This window comes from Acinonyx jubatus, chromosome C1 (genome assembly GCF_027475565.1).
Source record: "Acinonyx jubatus isolate Ajub_Pintada_27869175 chromosome C1, VMU_Ajub_asm_v1.0, whole genome shotgun sequence".
Lineage (NCBI taxonomy): Eukaryota > Metazoa > Chordata > Mammalia > Carnivora > Felidae > Acinonyx > Acinonyx jubatus.
In genome coordinates this window covers 78252599-78266311 of record NC_069381.1, presented here as the reverse complement: position 1 = coordinate 78266311, position 13713 = coordinate 78252599, and the positions used below count along the sequence as shown (strand labels likewise).

General features: G+C 34.3%; 1 protein-coding gene across 6 annotated transcripts in view; it reads right to left on the bottom strand.

Annotated features, from left to right (window-relative positions):
* The window catches only part of FNBP1L (formin binding protein 1 like), a 133349-nt gene that overhangs the window by 16652 nt on the left and 102984 nt on the right, over nt 1–13713 (bottom strand). For 5 of the 6 annotated variants that reach the window (XM_027058570.2, XM_053214467.1, XM_053214465.1 and 2 more), the window contains 4 exons: nt 6881–6990; nt 3326–3458; nt 2854–2948; nt 608–756 (listed from right to left, as the gene is read on the bottom strand). In XM_027058570.2, the coding sequence (XP_026914371.1) occupies nt 608–756; nt 2854–2948; nt 3326–3458; nt 6881–6990 (487 nt within the window). Of the gene's footprint in view, nt 1–607; nt 757–2853; nt 2949–3325; nt 3459–6880; nt 6991–9964; nt 9980–13713 lie in introns of all 6 variants that reach the window. The other variant, XM_053214469.1, reaches the window with a different exon arrangement.

Here is a 13713-nt window from a genome sequence, read left to right as displayed (position 1 = left end):
AAGGATTTTTCACAGTCCACAAGCAGAAAAATCTGCAAGAGAGAACCACAATGTCTTCCTTCCCTCACAGGGATTGCTCCCCACCTCTCACAGGGGAAGGATGGCATAGTCACAAGCTACTACATTCTCTCCTCTTCTCACCAGAAAATATGACCTACAGAGTCAGCTATAATAAGGACATTTAGCTATGCCATTTGCCTTGTACCTGTCTCTCAATGTTAGCAAGTTACAAGGAAGAGCTTATAGTGGCATCCACTAGACTTCCACTTCCTAGGTTCTGAGCCACCTGCTCAAGCTGCTTCAACTTTAGTGATTACATGTAGCATTAGTAAGATCTCTGGGGGAAATTAAATTCTGTATCAACCAAAGTTGACAGTCAAATAAAAATCTGTACTGGGATGCTGATAACACCGGTAATTTTCTTTCAGTGTCATGTATAAAAGAAAAACCTCTATTTGTAATACAGTTAAACAAAAATATTCATACCAATGAGCTGGAATTATAATTTTCTGACAATGTATTATTTAGCTAAGGACACCTAAGTACATGTTTCAGTGTATGCAGACTTTAAGGAACCAATGTTATCAAATACAAAAGAAAATCATACCATCAAAAGGGTAGATAGCTTTGCAGTGTCCAATAGCAGGCAAGGGATCGTCATCTTCAAATTCATCATCGAACTCATTGTGATGACCATGTTGTTGGGGTGGCCCTCGGACTTCTTGGTTTGCATCATCAGTGTAACTTCCCTCAGGACTATAAAACATAGAAGTTTATCTCATCAAGTATCACAAAGATGGAAACTTTTTATGCTATCTGAAGGTTGATCTCAGCATCAATTCACAGAACTAAATATCAATGACACAGTTCCAAATTAAGCCTTCATTGTCTTAAATGTTGATGATATATATAAATTGCCTGCAATACAAAATGCTTCTTTGTTGAAGTTCCTGAAACTAAAAAATTACAGTGTTCTAGGCATATGGCATGCATTCAACAAATAGGTCTATCACTGGGTCCAGAGATAAAATGGAGAAATGTAGGGAATACTTGCCTTTCATCATCCCGGATTTATCACCTCCTCTTTTGGCAAAAGAACCCTAAAATTCCACAGGAGACCCACCCAGACCTATGGTCAGTTCACAGACTTCCTGGGGAGTTCTGTCCTGGCTCCAGAGGGCCCGTCTCAGCACAGCACTTGTGTGGTCAGAGTGAATAGTTAACGAGTAGGCTTATAACCTGGTCAGATAGAAAAGACCCACAGAGACTTTTCTTTAGGACTGAAGAGAAGCTCCCTCCCTTCCTTTTCCACTGGACTTGGACCTGGAGAAATATGAGCCCAGTGCTTTGGAAGATCACCATATGAAGCCTTCAAATGAAGCCAATATAGTGGAAGGTAGAACTGTGAGGTGGAGAGAAACAGTCCTGTGGATATCATCTGAGCTCTTAGATCAAGCTCTCCCTAAAGCAAGCCAATAAAATCCCTTTTCATATTTATTGTCACTGAAAGCAAAAAGACTCCTAATAAAGTTAACTTCCAATTAATCATGCTAACAGGGAGGTTAGTAAAACTCAGAAAATCCAAAAGAACAGGTAAACCCATAGGCATCTTTTTCCTTAAAATATTTTTAAGTCAAAGAGAGAAAAAATGTTAATTTTGCTAAAGAATCAAATGACTGAACAAGATAATGGAAAATCTGTATGATCAGAAATTAAAAGCACTTTTAGTATGCCTAAAAGCCATGTTCTTAAATAACACAAACAAGAGAGATTAGATTACTTTAATCTAGGTTTTAACTAGTAAGAAAACCAGTATATTTGTGGGTTTCTCTTGATATACAGGTACTCTTTCAAAAAGTGATAAGAGTTTGAGAAGAAAGAACTAACATTTCTCAAGCACATACTGTTCCCAGGTATTTTATTATGAGGTGCTCTATGTACATTACTTCATTTATTACTAATAACACTATATGGTAGGTAATTTATTTTTCTATTTCAAGTTTATGTATTTTTGAGATAGAGAATGGGAAGGGGAGAGTGGAGGAGAGAATCCCAAGCATGCTCTGTGCTGTCAGGGCAGAGCCCGATGCAAGGCTGATCTCACAAAAGGGGAGTTCATGACCTGAGCTAAAATCAAGAGTCAGACGACGCTTAACCAACTGAGCCATCCAGGCACCCCTGTATGATAGAGATTTTAACCTCTGTATTTCAGGAAACTGGGACTCAGAGATCATTAAAAATGACTTGCTCAAATTACACTGTAAGTAGTAACCAAGATTTGATACTAGATCTCTCAAATTTTCTCTAAGGAGAATTCTAATTTGTTGGCTCTTAGTGGGGGCAGAGTGGGGAGAGACATATACACAGAGGGGGAAATTGTCACAAATGGTATGAAAGCATGGAAACTTAGCAAAATGCCTTTTGGAAGCTCTGACTCAAACTAACAATATTGTTTTTTCCTTCACAAAACTTTAAGCAATTTAACAGTTAAGTTTTTCTTCGGCATAAGCCATCCAACTCCATCTAAACCTTAAGGGAATCTTCCCAGGTCTGAGGAGCCTATGCCTTCAGACAGTAGCTCCACAAATTTTCTATGTTCATACCTTTGTTTTTGGATGCATGACAAACTAGAACAAACCAGCAATGGGAAATTTCATATTTTATGTGTAACTACTGTAAAGAAACAGAAAATCATTTAGGTTCATAAGACTAACGCTATTAAAAGCCAAACCCATTACATCAAGGAAGAAGAAAAAGAACTGTATGAAATTTAGAATGAATTTTAGAACAAAATTTAGAAAAAAGTGAAAAAAGTTTGAGGGAAAAAAATACAAATAAAATGCAAAAAGTGACCTTTCTCGTCCCTGTGTTACAAGATGATTTATGTCACTGCTATGTCTTCTGTCTCCTCTTCCACCTGTTTTCCCTTCAACTTCAGAGAGCCAAGCCTTAGGAAAAAAATAAATAAAACTGGGCTTAGTAAGTATTCTTAAAAGCTCAAAAGATAGTCTACAATTAAAATGTGCTTTGAGTTTTTATAATTATGTAATTCTTAGAGAATGGAAACCTTTATTCCAGTTTGACCAACGATCAACTTCATAGCTGATAAGCATAAATGTTTAGTTTTACATAAAGTTTTAATTAAAAAGAAAAACTTGAATGAGGGACTAATTCTAAAGATTATAGACCATAATGATTCCTTTCTTTTAGATAGTAACCCTAAAATTAAATATTTGAAGATAAAATTGTAGCAAAAATCAATCTATCATAATGAAGTTTATACAAATGAAATTTGTCTTAGACAACTGCAAAGTAACAAACCTACCTCATTCTTGTGGATTTCCATTCGTAGGCGGTCAATGTTATTCATGGTCTCTGCTAATTTAGGCTGCAAACTCCCTGGATCCCCCATTTGTGGATTTTTCTCATACACATCTTTCATTTTGTTGAGTGCTTCTCTGAAAATGAGAAGGAAGTCACAGAATTAAATATTCACTTCATATGTTCCCAGATAAAAGAGTTTCATTTCATTTGATTTGGGGGGCTCTCATGTAGCCTATCTTAAGAGAGTAATAACATCTCTTTAAATATAGTCAAACATTACCTGTTTACAGATAATGTGCATAAAGATGATTGTATAGAGTGGGCAATTTATGAAGACCGTCTTAAAACATTTGGAATAAAAAAAGAGATTTTTCATTTCTTGCTTCTCATTTATGAGATTTTATATATGTAATATATGTAAGTATATATTACATATATGTATATTCTGTGTGTATACACACACACACACATATGTGTCTTTGTATTTATATAGGTTTAATCAAGGACTGGAAGAATATTCCTCAATATTCTTAAACTCATCATGTCCCAAATCAAATTCATTATATTCCTCCTTAGTTCACAGCATCTTTGGCCTCCCACTCATCCATGCTAGAAACAGGAATACATCTTTAACTTGACCCTCTCCCAGCTCATTCATCTCCTCCTCATTTCTCTAATCACACCACTGTAGGTTATGTATGCCTCAATCAGCACTCTGACTTCCTCTGATATCTGACATTACTGGCTAACAACTCTTTTCCTTCTTAATTTCCTAGAAGTTACATTTTCTTTTCCTTTCTTCTCACCTCTACTGTCTCATAATGTCCTTCAGTGGCTCTTTCTCAACTTCTGCTCATCCTTTAAATGTGTTACATAAAATGACAGAGGTTTCTTCTCATCTCATCTTATACGTCTTTTTGAAAATGATCCCTTCTACTTTCTAGTTTTACTGAAATATAATTGACTCTACTATTTTAATATCACCTATCTTTAGAAGATTTGAGTAATTTCAGCCTTCTTTCTTTCCTAAGTTTTAGACACTCTAAACAAGTATCCTTTTCGGGGCCCATCTAGTGCCTTTTTTTTTTTTTTAAATTCTGTGCTCTTCATTGCTTTTTCTTTTTAAAATAAGCCCCTAAGTGTAGTGCTGAAGTACTGTCTAGTGTTTCTAAGGGCAAGAAGGCTGTGAGATGCCTTATGGAAAAAATGTTATGTGGTTAGATAGACTTTGTTCAGGCATGAGTTACAGTGCTATCAGCCCTGAGTTCAAAGTTAATAAACCAACAGTATATATTATAATGAGTCTTCAAATAGAAACACACATAAAACAAGGTTATAACTGACCAGGTGATGAAAATGTTGTGGCCAGAGGCTAAATGGAGCCTTAAACCTGTATTTTCCATTTCAGTCTTCACGAATTCAGTGCTCACAATAACTTTATAGTACATAACTATCACATGCTGGAAAAACTGGACAGCAACATGCAGAAAAATGAACCTAGACCACTTTGTTACATCATACACAAAAAGAAACTCAAAATGGATGAAAGACCTAAATGTAAGACAGGAAGCCATCAAAATCCTTGAGGAGAAAGCAGACAAAAACCTCTTTGACCTCAGCTGCAGCAACTTCTTACCCTACACATCTCCAGAGGCAAGGGAAACAAAAGCAAAAATGAACTATTGTGACCTCATCAAAATAAAAAGCTTCTGCACAGCAAAGGAAACAATCAGCAAAACTAAAAGGCAACCGACAGAGTGGGAGAAGATATTTGCAAACGACATATCAGATAAAGGGTTAGTATCCAAAATCTATAAAGAACTTATCAAACTCAACATCCAAAAAACAAACAATCCAATGAAGAAATGGACAAAAGATATGAATAGATGCTTCTTCAAAGAAGACACTCTGATGGCCAACATATGAAAAAAGACTCAACATCACTCATCATCAGGGAAATACAAAGCAAAACCACAATGAGATACCACCTCACACCTGCCAGAATGGCTAACATGAACAATTCAGGCAACAACAGATGTTGGCAAGGATGCAGAGACAGAGGATCTCTTTTGCATTGTTGGTGGGAATGCAAGCTGGTGCAGCCACTGTGGAAACAGTAAAAACAGAATTGCTGTACGACCCAGCAATTGCACTACTAGGCATTTATCCATGGGATACAGGTGTGCTGTCTCAAAGGGACACATGCACCCCAATATTTATAGTAGCACTATCAACAATAGCCAAAGTATGGAAAGAGCCCAACTGTCCATTGATGGATGAATGGATAAAGATGTGTGTGTGTGTGTACACACACACACACACACACACACACACACACACACACACACACACAATGGAGTATTACTCAGCAATCAAAAAGAATGAAATCTTGCCATTTTCAACTACATGGATGGAACTAGAGGGTGTTATTATGCTAAGCAAAATTAGACAAAGACAAATATCATATGACTTCACTCGTATGACTTTAAGATACAAAACAGATGAACATAAGGGAAGGGAAGCAAAAATAATACAAAAACAGGGAGGGGGACAAAACGTAAGAGACTCTTAAATATGGAGAACAAACAGATGGTTACTGGAGGGGTTGTGAGAGGGAGGATGGGGTAAGTGGGTAAGGGGCATTAAGGAATCTCCTTCTGAAATCACTGTTGTACTATATGCTAACTTGGATGTAAATTAAAAAAATAAATAAAAATTAAAAAAACATAACTACCACAAATAATGAGAATTAACTATATTACAGTGTTTCATTTATGATTAAGCATCCCATTACACCTGATGTACAATTCTTAACATCAAAATTTCAATCATTTCTACACCTGAAACTAATGTGATGGGTGTCAACTATACTTCAATTAAAAAAAAAAATCTGGAACGAAACTGCCTGAGCTACAAAAAAAACAAAAACAAAACCCTCCAAAAACTTTCAATCACTCATGCTATGGTTTAAGCTCCAATTTTATCTTTACTATAAAAGCAGACAGTAAGGCACCAATTCACTGTAATAACCCTTTATTCATCATAAATATCTGTTCATTAAAACAAAACTGAACCAAAGGAAACTTTTTATAAAATTGAAAAAAAATTACAGCAATGAGTCAATGAATCTGAAGCTATAAGTAATCAAGTACTGTATGCTAACTTGCTGCAAACAAAATAATTATAGCCTTAGGTTTCTACTGAGCTCAATTTATGTATCAAAGCAAAATGAAATGTATCAAGGTGTAAGAGGCAGTTAATGTTGGTGAAAACTACTGTTGATAATGAACCATTAAACTGTTTTGCAATATTATTGAGGACATGGACTATTATCATCCAATAAGTAAACTGCAACCTAAGAAACTAACATTTCATTTTTATTTATCACACAGCAACCATAAAATTTTGCAAAGTTTAGGAGTGTATTTTTCCCTCAAAAGATATTTTAATTAGGATATATGATTTTTATATCTTCGATACATCACATTTAAACATATCATTCAAAGTATACCCAGAAAGGAATAATAATGGTAAAAAAGACTTAATAGAAGAATACTTTTGGTCTGATTCTTTTTGTAGTTCTCTGTTAAGTTCATCGATACGTTGCTGTAGTTTTTTACGTCTCTGTTCTGGTGGCAGATGACTGAAATCTTCCAGTGCTGGGCCCTGAAAAGAGAATCTAAATTATAAAAGACATCTTGAGGAAATTTTCTTTTTTAAATATACCCGCTATAAAATAAAAATACACATCAGTTTTAAGTTTAATTTAAAATTAGCCCCAAACTTTTAAGAAGAAATCTACACAGATATATGTAAATTAAAACAACTATATTGAACAAAGCTTGAATTCCAGTTTATGAAATCATGAAATAGAACAGGTAAAAATATAACCAGATAAAGAAAATTGGTAATGACCACTATCACATCATTTTCAGGTCTTGGCAGTTAAAATAAATACATATGAACCTTCTTACAGCAACAACAACAAAATGGAAACACATAACATTTCTCACCTATACAAATTATTGTTCTTTATATAACATCACCACATTCCCAAATCAAATACTGTGAATGTTCAGACTGCAAATATGAAAAGCTTATACAAATAAGTAGGCAACTTACCTCAAAGAGATAATCTAACTGGTGAAATATATTTTAATATTGCATAGTCTCTGAATGATTACACTTATTAAACCACTCTTTAGAACCAAAACATACAAAAGGTAAAACTATCCATTGTGTGAACTGAAAGTAGAAATTATTCTAATAAGGAGTTTATTTTCAATTATCCTTTTGTACAACCAATAACATACCTCAGTTTTTCCCAAAAGAAAGATAAAATCCAAAGATTAAAGATGTGATCCTTCTTTAGGAAAGATGCTTGATGTTTGAAAAATTTTTAATGTTTTAATATGCAAGAAACTATCATTTAGGAAAAAGTACTAGTATTTAGTTGTAAACTTCTGATTCAAATTATGTCTTTCCCATCTTAAATGTTAATCATGTCACTCATATTAGAGGTTACACAACAGAGCCAATATTAGCAACTATTGATTCTATTTACCATAAACCCATATTTACATAAGTTTTGATACACTCCAAAAATTGATGATACCTATCGCTCTTCATTTTTCTTTTTAAAATGGCGATATGAGGGGTGCCTGAGTGGCTCAGTCAGTTAAGCATCCGACTTTGGCTCAGGTCATGATCTCACGGTTTGTGACTTTGAGCCCCGCGTCGGGCTCTGTGCTGACAGCTCAGAGCCTGGAGCCTGCTTCAGATTCTGTGTCTCCCTCTCCCTCTGCCCCTCCCCTGCTCACGCTCTCTCTCTTTCAATAATAAACGTTAAAAAAAAAAAAAATTAAAAGAAAATTAAATGGTGATTTGAAGAATATGCCAGTTCAATTTTTAAAGTATTGTTGAAATGAAACTCATCCTTGTTCTCTGGGCCATTTATGCCTATAACATACTTAGTAGCTTTATTTCACCATCTATAAGAATGTTTCCCTGACTTTTAAAAAAACAGAAAACTCACTCTTAGGATGGAACCATGATCAAAGGTTAACATTTCATTAATAACAATCTCCAGAATTTTCCCCAAGTGGCCTATACATTATGGATATTCAACAAGCTCACCTTAAAAAATAGGGCATCTTGTCTAAGCGGCTTTGTTTTTTTAATCTACCAAGTAGCAGAAATAATAAAATGTCAATCAACCAAATCTGACCTAAATAAATGAATGGCAGAATTTCCTAAGGTGCCTTTAAATTTAGGGGTCAATTATTAATGTAAGTTGTCGGTTTTAATCTAACTTCAGATGTAGGTTTTGAAAAGTATTATATATGTGCCAAAGATAAAACTTTTAATCTATATATTTTTAAATATTTCTTAAAATTTTGAAAAACTATCTAGTGAAGTAAAGAAATATATTTCAATGTGGGTATTTTTTGGTATTATTACAATAAACTCACAATTACCTGTAAGTAAACCTGCCTGCTTCCCACTTACCCCTAATCAAACCTTGTTCTCAAATTTAGTAACAGTAGGTATGAAAGCATTTCTAATATCCCATTTTGACATAACCTATTCTTTTATAGAATTTGAGAGCTAAACACTCTATTTCCAATGGATATAAAGACCTGTGAGGTATTTATTGACAACTTCTACTACAAGGGAATACATTTTAAAAAGGCTAAACTGAAAGTCTGAAAGAAACTGGTCTGAAAGAGAGTGGTCTACTTTCTAAAAATAACAAACTATGCAACCCCCAATGATTTGGGGGTTAGGTCTTCACAATGTAGTTCCATTAATGTGATTGAAATGTATAAAGGACCATCTCTCACTCACACACACACACACACACTCACCCACAAGTGCACAAGCACATACTATAATTTAGATTATGTGTGCTTTTATTCCCATTCAGTACTACAGAAGAAAGTACTGACTCTCTAATGAAATTAGTAGGAAATTTTCTTTCTTACTATTTTGAAAATCTAATGATTCTTGTGATAAACTACAAATAACATGTATACAATCTTTTTAAAAGACATTAAAAATCATTTTTAATTTTCCTTGTGTAAAAATATGAACTTTTGTTCTACCATGTAACTTAATAATTAACTATAATTTTATGCTCTGTAACATGACAAGGACTCCACTCAGTAACATTTAGGAACTTTACAGGTTGATTAAAGTTAACCATATTATTTTAGAATTTTATGACATCAAGAAATACTGGCATATGTTGGACTATGGATCAAATTATAACAAGAAAAGACACATACAAGGTGAAAATGTAAGGTTGTACCTTACTACTTAGTCTGAATAAAAAAAACAAAAACAAAAACAAAAAACACAATGTTTTGAGTGGCACCTGGGTGTGAAGTGTCTGACTCTTGATTTCAGCTCAGGTCATGATCTTGTGGTTTGGGAGTTTGAGCCCCACACAAGGCTCTGTGCTGACAGCATGGAGCCTGCTTGGAATCCTCTGTCTCCCTATCTGCCCCTCCCCAGCTCATGCTCGCTCGCTCGCTCGCTCGCTCTCTCTCTCTCTCTCTCTCAGAATAAACTTAAAAAAAAAAAAAAAAGTTTTGAGATTAATGTTGGCACAGTATATAGATCAGCACATAAGGCTTACCATCTTCACCGACCACTGAATAGTTCAATGGAAAACAGAAAGAAATGGTAAATTATTCACATGAAATCAATACAGAAGATGCAATAACTTATACTTTTTTTTTTACAATATTAAAATAAATCATGAACATTTCACAATCCAAACAATTATGCCAGAAAAACAATTTTAAGCACATTTTGGGGAAAGTAAATTACTTGCAAAAAAAAAAATACACTGATGATAATGGGCAGATATTTTCTAAATGCAACAAAAACTTAAAAGTAAATAGAAATTCTCCGTAAGTGGATTTTACTTATAGTTCTTCATTCTCAAAATACTAATATTTGAAGAGCTAAATATAAAGATCCAATATTAGCCATTTGAAAAACTCTTCTATGAAGTTTTAAAAAATGAAAAACTCTTCCCAATGCATTAAACAAACTGGCATCACAGGAACTGCTATAGTTCAAAACACTTTTTTGAATTTAAATATGTCAAGGGTAACATTTCTACCTTAGTTATAAGGTTTTTTAAAAAAATGTACAGACACATTAGAAACACATTATCAAAACAATGAGTCACCCAGATTCAAGTTTCCCATACATATTTCTTAACAGACACAAATACATGCGTTGAATGTTGCTTTGAAAACGGAGTGTCTACTTTTCAGTTTTTCTGAAATCCATATGCAACACTAAAAATATAACATCAATTTTTAGAAAGAAAACTAGATAAAATTTTTCTTTCTGAAAATATAAAAGGATATAGCCAGAGTGCTCTCATACAGTACATATACTACTCGTGTGGTATGTACCACACATATATACACTAATGGTGTGTGTGTGTCTGTGTGTGTCCGTCCCACATGAGGTGGGTTAGCACGGCTCTGCAACTGGCAATGTATCTACCAAACATACCAAGTAAACACACGTGTGCACACATGTGTCCATGCACACACGCACACACACACACACACTCCTTGTGACCCGTAATATGCAATTTGGCTTTACAAAGCTAATCTTCAATTAATCTTCATTCATTCATGGCTTGCAACCTCTAAAATTTTTATTTTTCTTTGTTTTCTAAATCACGATGTTTAAAGAAGGGGGATGTCAGGTAGAAGAATTTCACATAAAAAATATGAACTTTAATAAATAACTGACAAAAATATCTACCCCTTATCTCCAATGAATTGGCTATATATATTAATGGTTATGATGATAAGAAAGATGACATTTGCTATCCATTAGCTTTCCAATTAAGCTTAACATTCTTTAGACTGTCAGTAGTTTCAGGGAACAAAAAGCACAACTTATTTTAGGATCACAAAATTCCTGGTAAAAAGGTTAACAAGTTTAAGTTTTAAAAAGATATTCATGGTCTTCTTTAATGTTATTAAGACAAAATTATATAGAGCACAAGAAACAAAATATGTAGAGTATTTGAATTTATCTTTTATAATTTTTCCCAGCTAAATTTCTAAGTGAAATAAAAATTATTTTTCCAGTTTATGTATTAATATGCTTCAGAGAAAACATTAAGATAATTATAACTGAAATATCGAATGGTTCAGGTTTTAGTTAGTCTAGTTTTATATCAATTATAAAATTAATTTATGGTACACTAACCTTAGATTTAGGGATACAAAAAACTCAAGTTATTTGTAAAATATTAGAAAAATATTCAAGTTCTCTTTTAAGTAAGTCATGTTCAATACATAAATATCTTCCTCTCATATACAATTATCATGTACCTATAACTAGAAAATTTCACATACCCCCATACCTTAATAAATACACAAGGGAACTAAAAAGGAAATTAGGTAATTAAAATGATTAGATTTTAAATATAATATAAATATAAATTATTAAAATTATTAGATTTCTTTTAAAGATAGGAAAATACTGATAACTGTATTCTGAATAAATAAAAAGCTTACAAATATGACTATGAAGTCTTTCAGACCATGAATAATTTAGACAGATAATATGGACTTGTTATTGCTAGATAAATCTACTTCCAAAAACAAGGATTACCCAACAATCTCAAATGAAACAGTTATATAGTAAAAAATATTTGTTTGTATATTAAATAGTTAAGTTGAGGTGTGCACCAATTATCCATTAATGGTTAGCTCCTGATTTCACATAAGGAAAATTATACACCATCATCCCTCAGAAAAGGTCTAATGGTATCAACCATCAAATTCAAAAACACTGGTCCAATATAACATTTCTCAGATCCTTAAAAATATTAGGAACTTTATATAGAAAAAAAAAAAAAGAAAAATTATAATTTTTTAGAAAGCCAAAAGCAGATATTCAGGAAAAACAATAGGTCGCCTGGGTGGCTCAGTTGGTTAAAGCATCAGACTCTCGATTCCAGTTCAGGTTATGATCTCACAGTTTGTGAGTTTGAGCCCCATGTCAGGCTCACCCCGGACAGTGCAGAACCTGCTTGGGATTCTTTCTTTCTCTTTCTCTCTCTCTCTCTCTCTCTTTCTGCCCTTCCCCCGCTAATGCTCTCTCAAAAATAAATATTTTAAAAATATAATATTAATAAAAAACAACGTAGCAAACATAGTTCAAAACAAGAGTTTCTGATTTGAATGGTACAACTCATCAGCTTTAAAAATCCTTAAGACTTGGGGCACCTGGGTGGCTTAGCTGGTTGAGCGTCTGACTTTGACTTGGGTCATGATCTCAAGGTTTATGAGTTCGAGCCCCAAATCAGGCTTGCTGCTGTCAGACTACCAGCGCACAGCCTGCTTCTAATTCTCTTTTCTCCCCTCTCTAGCCCTCCCCAACTTGCACCCTCTCAAAAATAAACATTAAAAATAAGAGAATTCTATCTCTCTCAGTTTTGCTTTATTCTACACCAATTTGTATGCACAGGTCCTTTTACAAAAACAAAAAACAAAAATTTCCCCCCAAAATACCTTAAGACTTATTTTGTAAGTGAATAGACTGACATGTAAATCCATGTTTAAAAAAAAAAAAAACAAAAACCTGGCTTCTTAAAGCTTCTCTTCTTTTTTGGGGAGCCTAGGTGGCTCAGTAGGTTAAGCATCTGACTTCTGCTCAGGTCATGATCTCATGGTTCTTGAGTTTGAGCCCCGCATTGGGCTCTCTACTGTCAGTGCAGAGCCTGCCTGGGATTCTCTTTCTACGTCTCTCTGCCCCTCCCCTGCTCACTCTCTCTCTCTCAAAAATAAAAACATTTAGGGGCACCTGGGTGGCTCAGTCGGTTAAGCGTCTGACTTTGGCTCAGGTCATGATCTCACGGTTTGTTGAGTTCCAGCCCCACATGAGGCTCTGTACTGACAGCTCAAAGTCTGGAGTCTGCTTCGGATTCTGTCTCCCTCTCTCTCTGCCCCTGCCCCACTCACAGTCTGTCTGTCTCTCTCTTTCTCTCTCTCTCAAAAATAAAACAAAAACAGTAAAAAAAAATTTTTTTTAATGAAAATAAAAATAAAAAAATAAATTATTTTTTAAGAAGTTCTTCTTTTTGGATTTTCCTATATTGAGAAAATTCTTAACTGGAAGAAAAATATCTCCATAGGTTAATTTTGAAATAGAATCTGATAAACTACTAAATACCAATCAAAATGAAAAATGTCGGGGCCCCTGGATGGCTCAGTCAGTTAAGCGTCCGACTTTGCTCAGGTCATGATTTTGTGGTTCATGAGTTCAAGCCCCATGTCAGGCTCTGTGCTGATAGCTCAGAGCCTGGAGCCTGCTTCAGATTCTGTCTCCCTCTCCCTTTGCCCC